Here is a 22,971-nt window from a genome sequence, read left to right on the forward strand (position 1 = left end):
CCTGCCTCTGTCTCCCTGAGTGCTGGGATTAAAGGCATGCACCACCACCACCCCGCCTCTATTCTAGGCTTTTAGAGTGTCCCTTCCTTAGAGCAATTACAAGGTAAGAGAATTTTGGTCTGGCATGGTGACAAACACATGCATTCTAGCACTTAGGAGGCTAAGGCAAGAAAATCTTGAATTAAAGCCAGCCCTGACAACACAGGGTATCAAGACCAGCCCTGGCTACATAAAATCCTTTCTATAAATAAATAAATAAACAAACAAACAAACAAACAAATAACAAAATGAGCCCGGGGTGTGGGGTGGTACACGCCTTTAATCCCAGCACTTGGGATGCAGATGAAGGTGGATCTCTGTGAGTTTGAAGCCAGCCTGGTCTACAAAGTGAGTCCAGGGCAGTCAAGGATACACAGAAAAACCCTGTCTTGAAAAAAAAATTAAAAATTAAAAGTGGGAGAAAGGAGGGATGAGTGCATATAATGTGATATGGAACCTGCTCTCTAAGTGGGAAGCTGAAGCTAAGGTTTGATTTGGTAGAACAGTTTTAGAAACTTGGCAAATGAAAAGAAAACCAAATTTTTGTTTAAATATATTCCATTTCTCTTAATCATGCAAAACTCTTACTTTAAAAAATGTTAAAATTGAGGTGGGCAGGGTAGCACACGCCTTTAATCCCAGCACACTGAAATCAGAGGCAGGAGGATTGCTGTGATAGGACAGCCAGGGCTACACAGAGAAACCCTGTCTCAAAAAACAAAGAAACCAAAAAGTTAAAATTGCTGGGTGGTAGTGAACTCCGTTAAGCCTGGCACTTGGAAAGCACTTTGAGTTAGACACCAGCCTGGTCTTCAAAGTAAAAAACAAAACTAAAGTGACAAGTTCTCATGCATTCCGATGCAAAGTATTGAATTCAAACAATCATTTTCAGCATCTTTTAAGAAATATGAGGGCCAGAGAGATGACTCAGTGGGTAAAAGCATGGGGCACACAGGCCTGGAACCCACCTAAAGCCAGAAGGAAAAAAAATCAACTCCACAAAGCTGTCCTCAGACCCTCACACATTTGCTTTGGCTGATGTACCAATATTCCCTCATCACACAGACACAGACATAGGATCATCTCAAACTGCTACAATTCTGCTCCCTAGAGGGGAAAAATAACAGCTATACCCTAGTCTCAGGGTTTTTTTTGTTTTGTTTTGTTTTTAAAAACATTCCTACTCAGTCATCCATTCAAACCCCCAGACTTAAGTGTTCCAGCATTCCCTGCAACCACCAGATAGTGACAGACAGCCATGACTATGCAAGGACTCCACAATTGCCTTTGAACTCAACTATCAACTATCTTTTCATCAATTGTAAACAAGTGCTAAATTCTTGGCTCCACAGAGAATGCCTACAAGTCAGTATAAACTCTGAAATAGGGGCAGAGGTCAAGGGAATGGAAGTTCTGCCCAAACTTTCAATCTCATCCCACCCCCACCTTGTTCCAAAGAACCCTATCACAAAACATTGCCCAGCAAAAGGCCACGTTCAGGAGGCCTGATCTAGATGTGATGCTGCATTTGAGATGGAGCTTTAGAAGCACAGATACTACTAAAACCATAGACCACCTGAGCACTGAGAGAATGCTATGGGGGAGGAGATTTCTGTGAGTTCGAAGCCAGCCTGGTTTACAGAGTAAGTCCAGGACAGCCAGTGCTACATAGAGAAACCCTGTCTCCAAAAACAACAAAGGCTGGAGAGATGGCTCAGAGGTTAAGAGCACTGGCTGCTCTTCCAGAGGTCCTGAGTTCAATTCCCAGCAGCCACATAGTAGCTCACAACCATCTATAATGAGATCTGGTGCCCTCTTCTGGCCTGCAGGTGTACATGCAGGCAGAGCACTTTATATATAAAATAAATAAATAAATAAATAGATCTTTTAAAAACAACAACAAAAACAAGCAAACAAACAAAAATTGTCTGATAAAAAACACAATAGTCCTGAAATTGAGCAAAAAAGAAATCTGTTTGCCTATCTAATTCCCCAGTGAATTGTTCCAGTTTGTGTCCAAAATATATCCTATAATGCGAAAGATGCTCAAATGATCAAATGACACGTTAAAATAGCCTATCCTTATTCTTGCATGTTAGAAAATTCTATCATATATGTTATAAATCATTATATTGGCTGGGCTGGGTATGGTGTTACATATCTTTAACCTCAGCATTCAGACAAAAGCAGGCAGATCTGTGAGTTCAAGGCCAGTTCCAGACCCTGTCTCAAATGGGGGGAGGGGGGAGGGACAAAAAAAAGAATCATTATACTGTTTTTAACTCTTTGTATATACATATAAAGTACACTTACACATGGATATACACACAAAAATATATATATAAGCTTGCTTCCTCTCTCCCTCTCCATAGGTTTCTGGAGACAGAGTTTCTCTGTGTAGCCTTGGCTATCCTGGATTTGCTTTGTAGACAAGGCTGGCCTTGAACCCAGAGATCCACCTGCCTCTGCCTCCCCAGTGCTCGGATTAAAGGTGTGCGCCACTACCCACCTGGCAAGCTTTATCTCTTGTTGTATGTATGATGGGAGGCCCTCCATCTCTTATGTGGCAAGGTCAGTCAAACGGCAACTCTACAGGATCAGTTCTGTCCTTTCACCTTTACATGCGTTCCAGGAATCAAACTCAGGTCACCAAACTTGAGTAACAATCCCTCTACACCCTGAGCCATCTTACCACACATAAACTCTTTTAAGAAAATAAAAATAAAAAGTTAGGCCATGTGTAGTGGCAGAAACCTTTAATAATAGCACTTGGGAGGCAGAAACAGGCAGATCTCTGTGAGTTCACAGGCAGCCTAGTCTACAATAAGTCAGTTCCAAGCCATGCAGAATTACACAAAGACCATGTCTCCAATAATAATGATGATGAAGATGATCATGAGAACTGAGCCAAGGACCTTGCTCATTCTAGCCAAAGGCTCTGCCACTGAGCTATTTCCTCAGGCCCACGATCAGCATTTGAGACATCAAAATTAAAGATGCTACAGACAGGATAGATCAGCTTAAATAAGGGCTCATGGCATACTTTAGGGTAAGTTATTTCGCCTTCTCAAGCAGGCCTCACAGTTCTAAGTATGGGATATTTAAAATAGCCTTTATAAGTGTTTAATGAAAAAAATCTATGTGAAACACTTTGTAAAAATGTCAGCTATTACTATATGGTTAAAGCCACATAAGTTTATGTCTATCTTTCCTATTAAACCAGCAACCCTTAACAGAGCTGTGGCCATTATACTGTAGCTAAAGCTTGGCATATATTGGAAAGTAGAAGAAAAAGCAATACTGTATTAAATAAGTCAGTCCTATAAAGTCAGATCTATCAAATGTTTGTTTGTCTGTTTGTTTGTTTTTGTTTGGGGAGACAGAGTTTCTCTGTGTAGCCTTGGTTGTCCTGGATTTGCTTTGTAGACCAGGCTGGCCTCAAACTCATAGTGATCTGCCTACCTCTGCCTCCCAAGCGCTGGGATTAAAGGTGTGTGCCACCATGCCCAGCTTTAAATGATCTTATGTGGCATACTCCTACATACAACTGCTCAATATACGCAGTTTCTGGCATATAAGAGATATCCAATAAATAGTATTTATCAATTTGGGACAAAGTCTAGGTGAATAATCTTCTTGCCATCCAAACATGAGACCTCAGTTCAGATCCCCAGAATCCATGCACCTATAATCCCACCATTCCTACAGAGGTGGGAGGCAGAGACAGGAGTTCCCCAAAAGTTTGTGGGCAATATGCAGCACTGAACAAGAAGAGATTCTGTCACAAAGTGAACGGAGAGGCCCAACACTCAATATTGCCCCCTGATTTCCACACATGTGCTATGGCACAAACAAAGTAAGACAAAAATAACTATTTTAATAGCATTTATCTTCCTTTCTTGATATCTACTATTCAACTTTAAGTGGACTCTCTGCAGACAATGCTTGTATTTATCTGTACTATGTAACCCCCTTTTGAAGGTTTATTTTTATTTTATATTTGTGAGGCTTGTCTACATGTATGTCTGGGCACCATGTGCAAACACTGCAAGCAAAGGTCAGAAAAGGGCATCACAGGCCCTGGAACTGGAGTTACAGATGGTTGTGACTTGCCATGTGGGTGCTGGGAACTGAACCTGGGTCCTGTGGAAGAACAGATAGTGCTCTTAATCACCAATACATCCCTAGCACCTATACTATTCTTTTACAGGTTAATTTATTTATTTTTTTATTTTTATTTTTATTTTTTGTTTTTTCGAGACAGGGTTTCTCTGTGTAGCCTTGGCTATCCTGGACTTGCTTTGTAGACGAGGCTGGCCTCGAACTCACAGCGATCCGCCTGCCTCTGCCTCCCAAGTGCTGGGAATAAAGGCGTGCGCCACCACGCCCGGCCAAAGGTTAACTTATTTTTTAATGTATATGAGTGCCCTGTTTTCATGCATACCAGAAGAGGGAACTAGATACCATCACAGATGGTTGTGAGCCACCATGTGGTTTCTGGGAATTGAACTCAGGACCTCTGGAAGAACAGACAGTGATTTTAACCACTGAGCCATCTCTCCAGCCCTATACTACTTCTTAATATCAAAAGTTACGACATATTGCCAGGTGTGGTGTCGCACGCCTTTAATCCCAGAACTTGGAGGCAGAGGCAGGTGGATCTCTGTGAGTTCAAGACCAGCCTGTTCTACAGAGCAAGTTCCAGGTCAATCAAGGCTACAAAGAGAAACCCTGTCTCCCTGCCTCGAAAAACCAAAAAAAAAAAAAAAAAAAAAAGCGAAAACAAAACAAACAAACAAAACCCTAAAGTGCTCATTTGATTTGTGAACTTACAAACTATGAACATGTTCACTGTGGCATGGTATATAATGTAAGAAAAAGTAGACGCCATCGGAATGCCTAAGAGAATGTCTAAATAAACCATGCAAAGTTGTTCCCCTTCAATGTCATCCTGCTATTAAAAATATTTATAAAAATAAAAAAATATTTATTAAAAAAATTTTTTAAGTATTTATTAAGGGCTGGAGAGATGGCGCAGAGGTTAAGAGCACTGGCTGTTCTTCCAAAGGTCATGAGTTCAATTCCCAGTAGCCACATGGTGGCTCCCAACCATCTATAATGAGATCTGGTGCCCTCTTCTGGCATGCAGTCATTACATGCAGACATAACACTATATACATAATAAATAAATCTTTTTTAAAAATATTTATTAAAACAAATGTCTCATAATTTGGGGGCAATGCTCTAAACATATAAGGGATAATGGGAAACAAAAATATATATGCAATATGATTCTTACTAATGTAAAAGATGATTGATCTCAAACACAAACCTGGAAGGACTACTTCTGAATGAAAAATAACATTTATTTCTTAGTGGAGAAATTAGGGATTCTTGTGTTTCCATTTAATGTTTTAAAGAAAAACATAAATTTCTACTACCAGTTGAAACAAAATTATTGTTTTTCTCTTAATTCAACCAAACCAGCAACCTCAACCAGTTGGGAAGAAAAAAATGCCGGAAAAAAAAAAAAAATCTAATCTATCTAACTGCAAGCAGCTGCTTTCCTCTGACTAAGCATAAACCAAAAAGAAACTTCAACTTTGAAAACTGAATAAAGGTATTTTCAATTTTTGTTGATGTTTTCTCCATGATTATTTTAGGATCATAGTACAAGAAGAGAAACTCAGGAACAACTTTTTGGAAGTAGGTTAGAGACAAAAGTTGGACTAGGGAAGAAAGAACAGCTGTTGCTAATCCAACTATTTACCCTTTGACCCTCTATCTGCCCCATAACTGAACAGTACCAATTGTTCCCCTGTATTATGGGTGTTTACAATCCCTGAGAGGCATGAAAGGAATTAATAATTTAGCCTAGGAAGCTGACAGCCTTTATTGGGGAGCCTCTTGTCTGCAGGTCAGAAATCAGAGCAAGTTCTGTCTTGAAATCACAGGTCCCTTTACTCTTCCAGTTTTATAGCTTAATTGGCCCCCAAAATAAATCACTTATTTCTCCTGTTTTAGGCAACAATGACTTCTCTATTTCCCTTGTACCAAGGCAGCCCTTGTTCTTTTGAGTTTTACAACTACACGGTAAACACAGTAGCTGAGGGAAAACTCAGGGTGCGGGGCAAACGGGTTATTTGCACACAGCACAGAAAGGTTATGCTGTTTTGAACTTCTCTTGACCTCTGACCGCCCTTGTACCCAGCTTATGCTATGGGCACAGTATAGGGCACTTCTCGTAGAAATGAACTTAGCCTGAACCTGGGCCATAACATTGGACTCTAGGAAGCCCAGGACTTGTAGGAAGGAGCCAGAATGTGAACAGCAGCTCATATTTGAAGCATGGCTGTCCATCTGTTCTACCACAGAAAAAGTAATTAAAAGAACATCTGGTAGATGAAGTAAGTCTTCCCTTAACTAGTTCCAATATATTCTGCTTGCTGTCCCAAATTGGCTACCTATAACCACTACAAAGCACATCTGGAAATTGGCTGCAAAGGTGTTCCTGCCACAAAACAAACACAGGCTTTTCTCACTAAGAATTTGCAGTGGGAAGACATTAGGATCTCTAAATTCCAAAGATACAATTAAGAGAGAACTCTTTTACTCCCAATTTAATGTGTAAAAAATAATAACATGTGATGAGTATTATTGCTTCTAGTCACAATACACAGAAATTGCAGTATCTTTAATAAAAAAAATGAGGGATCTGGCAAACATGGCTCAGACACTTCCTACTCTTACAGAGGACCTGAGTTCAATACTCAGTACTCACGTGAGGTAACTATAATCACATATAACGCTTGTTGTTCCAAGGGATCCAACACCCCCTTCTGGCTTTCATAGCCACCTACACTCACATGCAGATATACACAGGTGCATACATGTAATTAAAAATAAAAATAAGGGCTGGAAGGATGGCTCATCCATCAAATCTTAAGATCACTATAATCATTACTATCACCGCCATTATCATCAGGCTCAGCCTGGTAGCACACTCCTATAATTCCAGCTTTCAGCAGGAGGAGGAAGGATTACACTGAGTTTGAGGCCAGACTGGACTACAGTGAATTCAAGACAGTTTAGGCTAAAAAGAAAGACCCTGGCTTTAAAATATATATATAATAATAATAATAATCAAAATCTAATACAGCATGCACAGGCCACCTCAGTCTTACAGCTTCCTATAGTTTGACAGTTAAGTTTGTACACACTCACACTCCAACACTTTACATAGACTGAGATCATAAATTTTTCTTTTGTTAACCCCACCATTATAATAATTATAACCTTACATGTTTCTTCAAAGAGATAGACAAAACTAAAGTACGATCTTCATAAAAATGATGCAGGAACTGAGAGTACTACCCACATACACTAAGTACAATTTTTAAAGTCATTTTTGAGTTGGGTGTGATGGTGCACACCTTTAATCCCAGCACTCAGTTAGGAAAGGCAGACAGATCTCTGTGAGTTCCAGGCCAGCCTGGTCTACAGAGTGAGTCCAGGACAGCCAGGACCATTACACAGAGACAGTCTGTCTCAAAAAAACCAAAAAACAGAGAAACACTGTCTCGAAGAGGGGGGGGTCGCCATTTTTGGTGACTCCCATTCTTTTTTTCCCCCAAGATTTATTATGTATACAATATTCTGCCTGCATGTAAGCCTGCATGCCAGAAGAGGGCACCAGATCTCATTTTAGATGGTCATGAGCAACAACTTGGTTGCTGGGAATTGAACTCAGGACTTCTGGAAGAACAGTCAGTGCTCTTAGCTGAGCCATCTCTCCAGCCTCATGGTGATTCCAATTCTATAGTGATATATAAAATCATGTTCATTCTTATGTAAGGGGGAAGTCTGTAAACCACCATACTCAGTAAAAAAGCTCATGTAAACAAGGCTTTTCTCAACAAATGGCATGAACTACATAAAGAAGAATACAGAATTGGATGTCACCTGCTAAATTCAAGGTTTGTAAATTATCTTTCTAAATATTTCTAGTATATCGCTAATATGTGAAGGCAAAAACTATTCTTAAGCGTAAGTTATGAGGCTAAGGCCTGGGCCTGCAGTAAAGAAAAACATAATGTTTCACTTAGTTTTTAATTATTTGGTGTGTTTTCTATATAGTCCATGAAAGACTGCTTGCAAAATATCAATGCCTTCCTAGTACTGAAAAATGCTATGACAGGACCATGGCTCAGGAAAATAACTGAATTTATCTTTCCTCATCCCAAGGCTAACCATAAGAGAATGACAAAAACAAAAAAGTGTATTAACCCTTAGCTACTGTGCTGATATGCAATCTATGGTCATAATATACAACTGGTTCTCTATTTTGTGAATTTCAAATAGCCAAGTCTAAGACTGCTAAGATGACTCGGTGGGGAAAGGCCTCCGCTGTGAAGCCCGACAACCCACACTGGAGCCCTAGAATAGGCACGGCAGGAGGAGAGAACTAACTCCCACAGTTGTCTCTGACTTCCACATGCATGCTGCGGCATCCACACACCTCCGACATACACAATTAGTTCATATATTTTAAAGCAAATATAATTCCTTGGCATTTGATAAATATCATAGATTTATTCTGTTTGGCAATATAGCACTAACTGAACACATATGAATATTTATTTTAAAGTGTATGGGGAAAATACACGAGAACGTCCATGTTCTCAGGGATGATATTAGCCAGTGGGTAAAAGACAAGCTTCATCACTCACCTAATAACATGCTGGTTAGCCCATGACCCTTTAAAAGTCCTACAGCCAGGAGGTAACTCTACACCATCTCATAAATTTTAAATCTGAATTACCATTTGACCTTTTAGCATTACAGCAAAAAAGGGTCAATACACAGTAGACACACTCATGTTTATTTCTCTAACAATTATAATCATGTGCCAGAATACTTCATGCCACAGTGTGAGAGCACAGGAAATTTAAACAACTATGATCAAGACTTACACAATCTTTGGCTGAAGAGACAGCTCAGACGTTAAGAGTGCGGTCTGCTCTTCCTAAAGGTCCTGAGTTCAATTCCCAGCAACCACATGGTGGCTCACAACCATCTATAATGAGACCTGGTACCCTCTTCTGGGTATGGCCACACATCATGCAGGTAGAATACTATATAAACAATAAATAAATATTTTTTAAAAAGACTTACACAGTCTTGAAGAATATTATTTAACTAGATGTTGAGATGGTCTCTCATATCCTAATCTTAATAAGATAGATGCAAATGCTTTACAAATTAAACTGGCACAAAGTCATCAATTATATAATTCTAAAAAAAAACAAAACATAAAGCTGGGCATGGTAAAATACATTCGTAATTCTAACACCCAGGAGAATCAGGAGGTCAAAGCCATCACCATCTACATATTGAGTTTGAGAACAGCCTGAACTGTAAGTCCCTGTCTCAAAGAAAAAGAAAATATCAAGAAATCAGAGTATTGGGGAGAAAGCAAATAGGTAAGGTTTGTTGCACAGCATGCTGATACCCTAATACCCATGTAAAAGTCAGGCATGGTGATGTGTGCCCATGACCCTAGTACTGGGGAAATGAGAGACGGATGGATCTCCAAAGCTTGGTTCAGGATTGGTGAGAAATCCTGCACCCCCACCCCACCCCCATCATCATCACCATCATCTGAAGAGCAAATAGAGGAGAACACATAACTGGCTTCCAAGTGCATGTTCACATATGCACAAACACACACATACACACACACACAGGAAGAAGGAAAGGAGAGAAGACAGAGCAGCTTAGGGGAGAGGAGAGGAGGGAAGGAGAAGGGAGGGGAAGAAACAAGCTAGCCGCTATGATACTTGGATAGCTGACCTTCACTACTGACTGGAAGGATTTCAACTCACCTAGGTGACAAACCTCTGGGCATACCCAGATGGCTGTAACTGAGACAGTGAGCAAACCATCAATGTGGGCAGCACCATCCATGGGCTGGGGTTCCAAACTCAATAACTGACACAACCCTATCTCTTCCTGAATATAGACTAACTGCTTCACACTTCTGATGCAAAAACTGTATCTGCTCTGGCTGCCACATTTCCCCTGCCATGGTGAGCTGCACCCTAAAACTATGAGCAAAAATAAACATCCCTCAGTAAGTTTCTTCTGTCAGGTGTTTTGTTAGAGCAATGAGAAAAGTTTAGTAGTGTACCTTCTTTTAATAAACAGTGAAAAGTAGTATTTTAAACATTTTTGCCAGGTGTAGTGGCACATGCTTTTATTTCCAGCAACCAGGAAGCAGAGGCTAGTGGATTTCTCTGAGTTCAAGGCCAGCCTGGTTTACATAGTTAACCCAGTACAGGCAGGGATACATAGAAGGGCCCTGTGTCAAAGGAAGGAAGGAAGGAAGGAAGGAAGGAAGGAAGGAAGGAAGGAAGGAAGGAAGGAAAGAGTTTTGAATATATGGTTGAGTATGTACATAAATCCAACACTGTTTTGCTTCTGGTTTCACTGGAATATGGAAAACTGAGCAAAGGGATCTGTTTTAAACAAAAATTTTCAGCAAATAACTTTCTATTAAATGGATATATCTGGCCATCAAACAATACTAGCAAATTAAAAAAATATATCTCACAGTAGAAAAGGTAGAATATCATTCTTTTAATTGCTAAGAGAAGATACAATGTGAGGGCCATTCCAAAAAGAATATCAAGATCTCTTAAGTTTGACGTTTGTAAGTATACAGTCACACCTTTTCATACAACAAACACTAGGGAACGTTTAGAACTTACTAGTGCCTGGATCAAGCTCTGCCAATTCATCCTGACAGAAACCTAAAGAGAGAACAATAAGGGAAAAAATGATTATTATTTTTTTTAATTTCTCCAAGCTGACTCTAAATATTAAAAATCAAATATCACCTAATGGGGAAAGATTCAGACTTCAGGCTAAGATGTGACTCAGTTCTTGTCTAGGATGGACAAAATACTGGGTTCAATTTTCAGTAACACTCCCATACCCCAAATTAGACACAAAAATTAGTTTGGCCTAACAGTTACCTAGTATACAGACCCCCATCCGAGTTTCCATTTCATCACATAAGTATAGAAATGGAGATTAAAAACATGTACCAGAGTTAGAGAGGTTAGCATATTGCTTAGCATATACTAGGGGCTCAATAAACAATAGCACAGTTGTATAAATAAGAATGCCAATCTCTGTTAGAATACAAAGTAATAAGAAAATTAAATTTCATTTAACTTTTTTAAATTTAATAGTATCAATTAGGTCACAAAAGAAAGCAAAATAAACAAGACAGGAATTTACAAATATCATACAAGATGAACTTAAGATTATCATTGCCGGGCATGGTGGCGCACGCCATTAATCCCAGCACTTGAGAGGCGGAGGCAGGCAGATCTCTGTGAGTTCGAGGCCAGCCTGGTCTACAAAGTGAGTCAACGAGAGCCAGGGCTACAGAGAAACCCTGTCTTGAAAAAACAAAAAGAAAGAAAGAAAGAAAGAAAGAAAGAAAGAAAGAAAGAAAGAAAGAAAGAAAAAGGAAGGAGGGAGCTGGTTTCAAAATCCAATAAAGAACATTATGTTCAAATGTATGAGACAACATCTTGCATATACTATTGTAATTCAAGCTTGATATAATATTAAACTTGAGGTACAAGGTGAAGAATAAGAATAAAAAAGCCTAGGGTCAGGGGATGGAGAGACTGCTCCGTGGTTAAGAGCACTGGCTGCTCTTCTGGGTTCTAGCCTCAGCACCCCAATGGCAGCTCACAACCATCTGTAACTTCAGTTCCAGGGGATCTAATGCCCTCTTCTGGATTCTAAGGGCACTGCACACACATGGCACACAGACATACATACATACATACATACATACATACATACATATACACACACACACATACAGGCAAAACACCCATACACATAAAATAACAATCAAGGATAGGGCTGGAGAGATGGCTCAGAGGTTAAGAGCACTGTCTGTTCTTCCAAAGGTTCAATTCCCAGCAGCAATATGGTGACTCACAACAGTCTATAATAAGATCTGGTGCCCTCTTCTGGAGCATAGGCACACATGCAGGCAGAATACTGTATACATAATTAATTGATTTTTCAAAATTCAAGGATAAAATTTAAAGAGGAAGAGAGAGACGTGTGTGTGTGTGTGTGTGTGTGAGAGAGAGAGAGAGAGAGAGAGAGAGAGAGAGAGAGAGAGAGAGAGAGAGAGAGAAGGAAAGAATGGGGTCTAGGGTCAAAAGTAAGGCCTTAGGTGCTGCAAAGATGGCTCAGTGGTTAAAAACTTATTGCTCTTGCAGAAGACCTGGGTTTAGTTCCTGGCACACACAAGGCAACTAACAAGTACCTATAACTTCAGTTCCAGAGGAGCCAACATCAAAAATACTCTTCTGGTTTCCTCAGGCACCAGGCACGCACTTGGTTATACCCACATGTACATCCAGGCTTTCACATATACACATAAATCAAATCTAAAAAAAAATCTTGAGATTCCTCTAATTAGCTCAGTGGTCCTCTTCATGATCCCACAGGCTCCTATCCTTACAATGTACATCACAATCAGGCCCCCATTAAAATCTGAAGTTCAAAACAATACAGGGCTTTGCAAAATCCTTCATTTTAAAACTTTTATGTATATGTGTACAGGCAGAATACATACAGAGGCCAGAAGAGAGCGTCAGATCATAGGGAACTCTGGCTATAAGTACACCACTCAGCACGGTACTGGGAATCAAACTCGGGCCCACCCCAATAACAGCAAGTGTTCTTAAACACCAGCCAAGAACCCCCAAATACTTTACTTAATACTTGTACTAATAGCTTCCAGTTAGGTATGGCAGTCCACACCCTTAATCCCACACCCAGAAAGCAGAGGCAAGCAGATCTCTGTATCTGAGGCCAGCTTAGTATATAGAATTCACAGAGATATTCTGGAGAGAGAGAGAGACTGTGTGTGTGTGTGTGTGTGTGTGTGTGTGTGTGTGTGTGTGTGTGTGTGTGCGCGCGCGCGCGCGCGCGCATGCTAATCCTTTCTGGATCACTCAGCTCACGTCTGTTTATTGTCTGCCTTATCTCCCGATTATGAGCTCACTGATTTCCCCTCAAAGAAACTGTGCCCTTTGTTCAGTCAAATCAACCACCTTGAAAGAGTTAGAACACAGTCACATCCCAGATAGGGTTGCTAAGTAAATACCTGAAGAACTCACCCTCCAAAAAACTAAAGTGGTAAATAGCATTGCCCCACAATGAAACAACTATCAAAATAGTAACTTGTAGGAGAAAATAGCAGGTTCCTTATTTTCAACTTTAAAAACCTAGAATAGTGCTGTCAAACACAAATTTTATAAAAATAGATATGTGGTGTAACTACAATGCCCAATACAGTAGCCACCAGCCACATGTAATAACTGAATACTTGAGATGTGACTAGTGACTGATAAACCAAAAGTGGAGGTGTTCTAGTTTGATTTTATGAGATAGGGTCTCACTATGTAGGCCAGGATGTTCAGGTACTCGCTATGTAGTCCAGGCTAGCCTTGAACTCACAGAGAGTGCTGGGAATAAAAATTGTGTGCTATCATACCCACTAAAACCTTTTTCCTTTTCCTAGACAAGATTTTTCTATGTAACACTGGCTGTCCTGGAACTCACTTTGTAGAACAGTCTGGCCTCAAATTCTCAGGAATCTGCCTGCCTCTGCCTCCCAAGTGAAGGCATGCACCGCCATACCTGGCTGAAAAACAATTTTGAGTCAGGATCTCACTATGCATTCCAATCTGATCTCAAACTTGAAACTTGATCTCTTGCCTTTCTCCTAATACTGAGATTAGAGTGCTAGAAATACAGGCATGTGGCACTATACCAAGTTCACATAGCTACTTAAATTCATTAAGGGTAAAACTGAAAATGCTAGTTGTGGTGGCACACATCCGTAACCCTTGCACCAAAGAGACTGAGGCAAGAAGATCAAGTTGTAGGCTAGTCTGAGACACATAGAGCTCCCCGCCAGAGTGAGCTGAGCAGCTGTTTTAAAAGGAGGCAGGGGAGGAGATTGAGAGTAACAGCAGCAATAGCCACCGCTGCCACTGCCACCACCAACGTCACTGCCACCGCCACCACCAGGCATGGTAGCACATGGTAATCTGAGTACTGGGAAAGCCAGCCTAGCCTAAACAGTGCATTCCAAGCCAATTAGAAACAGTGTCTCAAAAAACAATGTGGACAGATCCTGAGGAATGACACCAAGAATGACCTCTGGTCTTTCTACATGAATGTACATGCACATGCAAAGTCACACAAAAAGATTCAAACTACTTTAAAAAATAAAACATTTTGAAAACATACACAAGACAACATACAACTGAGATAGTACACAGTAGTAAGTCAGACTCATTTTATTTATTTCATGTATGCTCACACAGGTACATGTGTGCATGTGCATGTATGCATGTATGCATGTAGAGGTCAGAGAAGAACTTGAGGGCACTGGTTCTCTCCTTCCTGCATGTGGACTCTGGGGACTGAATTCGGGTCATCAGGTTGGTAGCAAGTGTCTTCACCCACACAGCCATCTCACCAGCCCTATTTATTTTAACAGCTTTTAAACTTTATTATTCTATGAGTGTGTGTGTATAATGTGTATGTTTTTGTGTGTACGTGCACATGTAGAGGTCAGAGAACAAATCTTTAGGGTCAGTTCTCGCCTTCCACCCTTTTGTAACTTCTAGGAATCAAACTCAGGTCCTCGGGCTTACAAAGCAAGAACCCCTAAGTCAGCTCATCAGCTCCAGAATACATTTTATTTTATTTTTATTTTTATTTTTTTTTTTTTTTTTTTTTTTTGGTTTTTCGAGACATGGTCTCTCTGTGTAGCCTTGGTTGTCCTAGACTCACTTTGTAGACCAGGCTGGCCTCGAACTCACAGCGATCCACCTGCCTCTGCCTCCCGAGTGCTGGGATTAAAGGTGTGCACCACCACGCCCGGCTCAGAATACATTTTAATTCTGGCACCATTACTTACAAATTGTGTTGGCTTAGCAAGTGACTTCACCAGTGTGATCCAATGTCTCCATCTGTAGACTGCTATAAAGAGCTAATGGCATGCTTAAAAGCTATAATCAGTACTGGGAAGAAAAGAGAAGTAGCAATCAGAGCATGGAATTACGGGGAGGAAGATGGCATCTAACTCAACAAGGCTATCCAAGGAACAAAATTCAGAGGACACGGCATATGAGAGCAATAAACAGAGGAGCAAAATGCAGAGTTGTATCATAAAAATCTTTAACTACTATATATAAGAAATTTGAGGCTTTTAACCTGTAAGTCACAAAAAATCCAGGTATGTATAAAGGAAGTTGTTCAATGCCAGCCCAAATGTACTCAATATAATGAGTTCTAAGATATAAACCAGAAAATTCAAAGTACATAGAGTTTTTTAAAAACAAGAGCGTGCTTGGGATAACCTACAAATAGCACACAGTCCCTGAAATTCTGGGAAATGGTTCCACTTTTGAAGACCTGCTACCAATTCCACCCATCTTCTAGGACCCTTCTGGTATAAAAATGGCTTGGTCAAAGCCATTAGGCTTTTGTTTTTTACAGGTAACCTGGCAAGCCATACTTCAATAATAACAACAAACAAACAAACAACAACAACAAACCCACTTTTGAATGCACTTCCTATCCACACAAAAACCAGCTGGCAGAGCTTCAAGTAATAGTAAGCCTTCTCCAGCTTTACAAAAGTCAAGATCACATTTGCAACAAAACACCTACTTCTCAATTTCACTTCATTTTCTCTAATGTGACGTCTAAGGAGTTAAACATACATACACAGGAAGAATAGGGGGCATACTTGGGTTCTTAGTTATATAACCTATTATGCCCACATGTTTATGTATTGGGTGTGAATGCAGCTTGTGAGAGCCTGAATTTCTATGGAAACATTAGTAACGTCCCTCTGATCAACCTACATCACCTTTCATATCATTCTTCAGGCTTCTAGCTTTTGTAATTATAGCCTTGAAAGAAGACTAAATGTAGAAAGGCCAAACCAAATTTACAAGTTTCAATTAAGACATTTTTTTTTTTAACACACAGCTTCAAGGCTCTGGCTCCAGAACCTGAAAGGGAAACTAGCCTAGGACACAATGGTCTGATGAGTCAGAGGCCATTAGTACAGTGCAGACATTTCTCCAAAAGAATGTATGGCTTGATGAGCCTCTAACAGTTTTATTTATCATTTCTGGTTCTTTGGAGGAACAAGGACCGGTATTTATTCAGTTTGGAGTTCAAAGAAACTTCAAAATGCATATATAGAGGAAAAAGTATAAAATAATTTGCCAGATGCCACTTATTTTAATTTTTAGTATGCCAAGCATTGGCTCGATACTTCAAGAATTCTTTCCAAGTCACTACTGTTGTCTCTATCTTACAGACTTAAATAGTTACTGTACAGCATTACATGAAATGAACCACAAAAGTCAAACAAGACAACGTGTGAGGCTAGCAATAGTAAGACATTGCCATCTCTCTTCTCTTCTTTCTAATGGTTTTCTAGTCCATTCCCAAATTCTGTTCCCTTCTTCTTTAGCATGACATTAACACCCTTAAATTACAAAAATAAATTCTATTTTCACAACCTTATTTTTTCCTGACACACTCTAAAGTTTGAAAAGGTAATGTATAAACTATTTCTAAACTCCCCATAATTTACATAAAGACTAAAAATAGCAGCTTTAATGTTAAAACAATTATATAACAATACCACAAAGCAGCCAGGCGTGGTGGCACACACCTTTAATCCCAGCTTGAGAGGCAGAGGCAGGTGGATCACTGTGAGTTCAAGGCCAGCCTGGTCTACAAAGCGAGTCCAGGACAGCCAAGGCTACACAGAGAGACTCTGTCTCAAAAAGCCAAAAAATAGGTCGAGCGTGGTGGCACATGCCTTTAATCCCAGCACTAGGGAGGCAGAGGCAGGTGGATCGCTGTGAGTTCGAGGCCAGCTTGGACTACAAAGTGAGTCCAGCACAGCCAAGGCAACACAGAGAGACCCTATCTCGGAAAAAAAAAACCACAAAGTGATACACCAGAGACACTGGTGTAAGAAGCTATTTGGTAATGTTACACAATCTCCCCTACCTGTACTTTCATTTCATCTTCAGTAAAGGAGATCTACTTTCTTGGCATTCCTCTCAGATCTGGAGTCTGATCAAAAGTTGCAGCCCCCATCTCAGAAAATTTAAAAAAAAAAAGGAAAAAAGAAAATGTCACAGTGATTAAGAGCACTGGCTGCTGGATTCCATTCCCAACACCCACATGGCAGCTCTCAACTCTCTGGAACGCTGGTCTCCTGAGGCAGAACATGGATATTGTCCACAGACACACATGTATACACATGTATACACACATGTAGACATAAAATATTAGAAAAAAATTTTAAGTAATTAAACTCTTTTTTTTTTTTTTAAGTTGCAGTCTTGGGGCCGGCAAGATGACTCAGTGAATAGTGAATGCTCCTTACTGTCCAATGGTATTAGTGTGTCAATCTGAGCTCAGCCTCTGGAGCCCACAGAGATAGAACCTAAGAGCCAAGTCTACAAAGTTGTCCTTAGACCTCCACACACATACTCATGTACTCATGTACACACACACACACACACACACACACACACACGAAAGTTTATTTTTAAGTTTCAGGGATACATATCACTGTGCTATCTAGCTTAACATTGTCTTGACACAACTACACTCATTTGGGAAGACAACCAAAATTGAGACAATACCCCAAGCAGATTGACCTGTGGGCAAGCCTGTGGGGCATTGGGGTATTTTCTTTCTTTCTTTCTTTCTTTTTCTTTCTTTCTTTCTTTGTTTCTTTCTTTCTTTCTTTCTTTCTCTCTCTCTCTTTCTTTCTTTTTTAATTTTTAAAGCTTTATTTCTTTATTATGTATACACTGCTCTGCCTGCTTGTGGCCCTGCAGGCCAGCAGAGGGCATCAAATCACACTACAGATGGTTGTGAACCACTATGTGGTTGCTGGGAACTGAACTCAGGACCTCTGGAAGAGCAGTCAGTGCTCTTAACCGCTGAGCCATCTCTCCAGCTCAAAGTTGCAACGTTAAGCTTTTTTGTTTTGTTTTGGTTTGGTTTTTTGTTTTTGTTTTTGTCTTTGTCTTGGAGACAGGGTTTCTCTGTGTATCCCTGGCTAGCCTAGCCTCACTTTGTAGACCAGGCTGGCCTCGAACTCACAGCAATCTGCCTGCCTCTGTCTTCTGAGTGCTGGGATTAAAGGCATGTGCCACCAAGCCCAGCCAGCATTTTCTTGATTAATGATTGCTATACCCATTGTGGGTGATACTATCTTTAAGCACGTGGTCCTGGGCTTAAACAGGTCAAGAGAGCAAACCAAGAAGCAATAGTCTGGGCTGGAGGGATGGCTCAGAGGTTAGGAACATGTCTGTTTTTCCAAAAGTCCTGAGTTTAATTCCCAGCAACCACATGGTGGTTCACGACCATCTATAATGAGATCTGGTGCTCTCTTCTGGCATGCAGGCACACATGCGGGCAGAGTACTTACTGTACAAATAGTGAAGAAGAAGCAATAATCCTCCATGGCTTCTGCTTTAGTTCTTGCCCTGACTTCCCTTCCTTCTGTAATAGATTTGTTACCCATAAATATAAGATGAAGTAAGCCCTTTTCTCCCTAAGTTGCTTTTGGGCATGGTCTTTTTCAGTCATTAGAAACCTTTCTAAGACAATTATCTAATATTAATATGTGAAGAACCTGAGTTAAGAGAGAATCATTTTGGGTTGGAAAGGTAGCTCAGTGGGTAAGTGCATTGTTGCTCTTGGAGAAGACCTGAATTCAGTTCCCAGGCCCCACACAGCAGCTCCCATGTGTAACTCTAGATCCAGGGAATCTAATTCCTTCACCCTTTTTTGGAGGAGGGGGTTGTTTTCCTTTGTTGAGATAACATTTTTCTTATGTCATAGCCCTGGCTATCCTGGAACTCCATCTATAGACCAAATTTGCCTTAAACTCACAGAGATCTGCCTCCCAAGTGCTGGAATTAAAGGCATGCCTGGCCCAACCTCCATGGATACCTGGCATGTATATACATGTGCAGGCAAAGTATTCATACCCATAAATTAATCTAAAAACACTTACAAAAGTGTTAAATAAATAAGAGATAGAAAATACATTTCACAGGGTGGTGGTAGGCACACCCTTAATTGTAGCATTCATATCTGAATTCAGGAACAGCCTGGTATACAAAGTGAGTTCCAGGACCTCCAGGGCTACCAAAAAACCTGTCTCAGAACAGACAAAAAAGTACATTACATTCTTGTTTTTAAACTAAAAGAACAACAGCCTGGAGAGATGGCTCAGAGGTTAAGAGCACTGACTGCTCTTCCAAAGGTCCTAAGTTCAATTCCCAACAGCCACATAGTGGCTCACAACTATCCATAATGAGATCTGGTACTCTCTTCTGGCCTGCAGGTATACATGCAGGTGAAACACTGTATACAAAATAAATTAAAAAGAAAAAAAAACTAAAAGAACAAGTTACAATCTCTAATCCCTTCCATTCCATTGTAGCTCCCATCATAAGTATTTTTAAAAGATTTATTTATTATTATATATACAGTGCTCTGCCTGCATGTACACCTGCAGGCCAGAAGAAGGCATCAGATCACATTATAGATGGTTGTGAGCCACCATGTGGTTGCTGGCAATTCAACTCAGGGCCTCTGGAAGAGCAGTCAGTGCTCTTAACCCCTGAGCCATCTCTCCAGCCCCAATTTTTATGATTTTAAAAAATAACCAGTCTCAAGAATTCAGAATTTTCTTCATCTAATAATGAAAATAGGACTTATGCCAGTCATAAAACTTCAGTCATGTTGTAAGTTTCAAATTAAATAATAAAATACTCTATATTATATCAAGAACATAGTAAATGTTCAGACTAAAATAAGTATTATCATAAGTGACAAAATTCTAATCTTCACCTCAAAAAACACAATTATAAATAGACTTGGGGAAAACTTTTTTTTTTTAAGATTTATTTATTATGTATACAGTGCTCTGCCTGCATGTACACCTGCATGCCAGAAGAGGGCATTAGATCACATTATAGATGGTTGTGGGCCACTCTGTGGTTGCTACGAATTGAACTCAGGGCCTTTGGAAGAGCTGACAGTGCTCTTAACCTCTAAGCCATCTCTCCAGCTCCAAGACTTTTTAATTTAAAATTTTAAGCCACCTTGGAAGAGCTCTAAGAAACAAACTCAACTCACCAAACACTTCAGGAATAGCATTACTAAGTTAACACTCAATGATACTCAGATGTTGGCTCATCTCTTAATGGGGCTACAGCTCCTTGATAGGAAACTAACTTTTACATCAACATCAGATCCAATATCTCAGATAACCCAACTAATGAAATAACTAAGTGCCACAGATCCTAGTTTACCTGCCTCCCGCCACTCAGAAATTCACGTGCATGGCACATGTTTCCTTACAGTTCTCCCTGTCGTGTTGTAATAAGCTCAGTGGACTTAGAGGGAAAGTTCTACCACTACTGTGTACAGCAGCAGTACAAACATGTTACTGGAATTGTATCTTTACTTCCCTGTGCTTCAAAATCAAGTGAAGCACCAGAAGCAACAGGATTCCTGAGTAAGATCATGTGGCAGACAGCTGCTTGGGTCTGACCTCACCAATCCTCTGAATATGCTTCACATTCCTGAGTAAGTCAACGTGACCACAACTGTCAGAAAGAATATACTACAAGAGCAACAAGGCGGACTGAAATACAAGAAGACCTCAAAATTAGAGCTCTACAGACATACTACAAACCCTATGACATCACAGTATGTCTCTCATGATTGTAGTTTCCATTGTTCATTCCTTATCGTGTTCCCGATGGCACATAGGTAGACTAATGTTATTTTGCTTCATTTCCTAAAAGGTATTAGGTATCGTAAGTCCTATCCATTGCACTCAAAGAGATCTGTCTCTGTGTCACATACCCAAGGACAGTGTTTAACAAGGACTCCTAGCTTCTTTGCCTTCTCAACTAGCAAACATCTGTTCTAAAACTCCTTATCTGTTTTCTAACGCCAGAAACTATAAACTGACCTTCAAGTTACACAGAGGTATCCAAAACACCAGCAAAAAATAAAAAAAATAAACTCAGGAATTAAAGGCAATAATTTTCAGAGCATATCTGTCCCTGTCATTAAAAATGGAGAAAGCATTACTTTTGGTTTTGTTTGTTTGTATTTAAATACAGGATTTCTCTGTGTAGCCCTGGATGTACCTGAACTTACTCTATAGACTAGGCTGGCTCAGAACTCAGAGATCGTCCTGCCTCTGCCTCTGCCTCCTGAGCACTGGGATTAAAGGTGTGCACCACCATGCCCAGCTGACTTTTGTATGGTTTTAATTCTCACATCACACTAAAGCAACATTTCCAACCTTAAAGTACAAATGGACCCTCAGCTCCTCCTCTATCAGAGGCTCCTGCAGATTCCAACAAAGCATGGATTTGAGTTCTATCTCTGAGCAAAGTCTCTTAATTACTGTCAGTTCTCCCACAGGTAATCTGGCAATGTCACTCTCCTTGTAAAACGTCTACATGTAACTACGAGCACAGGATAAATCTCAGTTTAAGAAAAAGCAAAGGCAGGCCTGGAGAGTTGCTTTAGTGGTTAAGAACTCCCATCAAAGGACCAGGTTTGATTTCCAGCATCCACATGGAATCTCACCTCCTCCTCAGGCATCAGGGCACACAAGCAGTGTACAGATGCATACACAAGTAAAACACTCATACACATAAAGTAATAAAAATGAGTCTTAAAATTTTTTTAAAAGCAAAGACAAACCACTAACTACATAATTCTTACAGAAAGACACTATACCCAAGATTCATCATGCTAACATTTGCCACTAATAGAGCTACGGAATCACAATTCAACTAAGAAATCTGTTAGACAGAACCTTTCTTTTAAATAAAGAACAAGTTAATGCATGCTCTAAGAAAAAAAAGAAAAACTGAGGGTTCTGTGTGTGATTTGCAATGGATAGCCAGGGCTACAGAGAGAAACTATCTTGAAAAAGAAAAAAAAGAAAAGTGAAAAACAGAAGAAAATTGGAAATTCAATTATTACAACCACAACTTAAGAAAACTTCTCTGCAATTTATTATAAAGTGCAAATATACTACTTAAAATAATACAGACTGGGTTTGTGTGGTAGTTTGAAAGAAAATGGCCCCCATAGGGAGTGGCACTACTAGGAGGTATGGCCTTGCTGGAGTAGGTGTGGCCTTAGAGGATGTGTGTCATTGTAGAGGCAGGCTTTGAGGTCTCATATGCTCAAGCTATATCCAGTGTGGCACACAGTGTCCTTTTGCTGCCTGCAGATCAATATGTAGAACTCAATGTTCCTTCTCTAGCACCATGTCTGCTTCAATCATACCATGAGGATAATGTTCTAAATCTCTGAGACTGTAAGCCAGCACCATTAAATGTTTTCCTTTATAAGAGTTGCCTTGGTCATGGTGTCTCTACACAGCAACAGAAATCCTAACTAAGACACTCTGCATGGTAGCAAATAACTTTAATCCCAGCACTCAGAACTCAGAGACAAAACATCTAGATGTGAGCCTGCTTTACATAGTTGACTTCCAAGACAGCAAGGGCTATATAAAGAGAAATAGTCTCAAAATTTTAAAAGGGAGACTGTAGAGGTGGCTCAGTAGCTGTTCTTGCAGAGAGCCCAGGTTCCCACGACACATGAGACTGCTTACTCCACTTCCAGGGGATTAAATTTCTTCTGGCTTCTACAATAATAAATAATAATGATTTGCATTAGTATTTTGTTTCGGGTGTTTTTTGGTTTTTCGATACAGGG

At 40.1% G+C, this 22,971-nt stretch overlaps 1 protein-coding gene across 3 annotated transcripts in view; it reads right to left on the reverse strand.

The window, feature by feature from the left end:
* The window catches only part of NR6A1 (nuclear receptor subfamily 6 group A member 1), a 173,256-nt gene that overhangs the window by 126,857 nt on the left and 23,428 nt on the right, over window positions 1-22,971 (reverse strand). For all 3 annotated transcript variants that reach the window (XM_084797959.1, XM_084797961.1, XM_084797960.1), the window contains exon 2: window positions 10,809-10,850. In XM_084797959.1, coding sequence (XP_084654085.1) covers window positions 10,809-10,850 — 42 coding nt within the window. The remainder of the gene's footprint in view (window positions 1-10,808; window positions 10,851-22,971) is intronic.

The sequence above is a fragment of the Acomys minous genome (genome assembly GCF_964271855.1).
Source record: "Acomys minous genome assembly, chromosome: 10".
NCBI classification, from domain to species: domain Eukaryota; kingdom Metazoa; phylum Chordata; class Mammalia; order Rodentia; family Muridae; genus Acomys; species Acomys minous.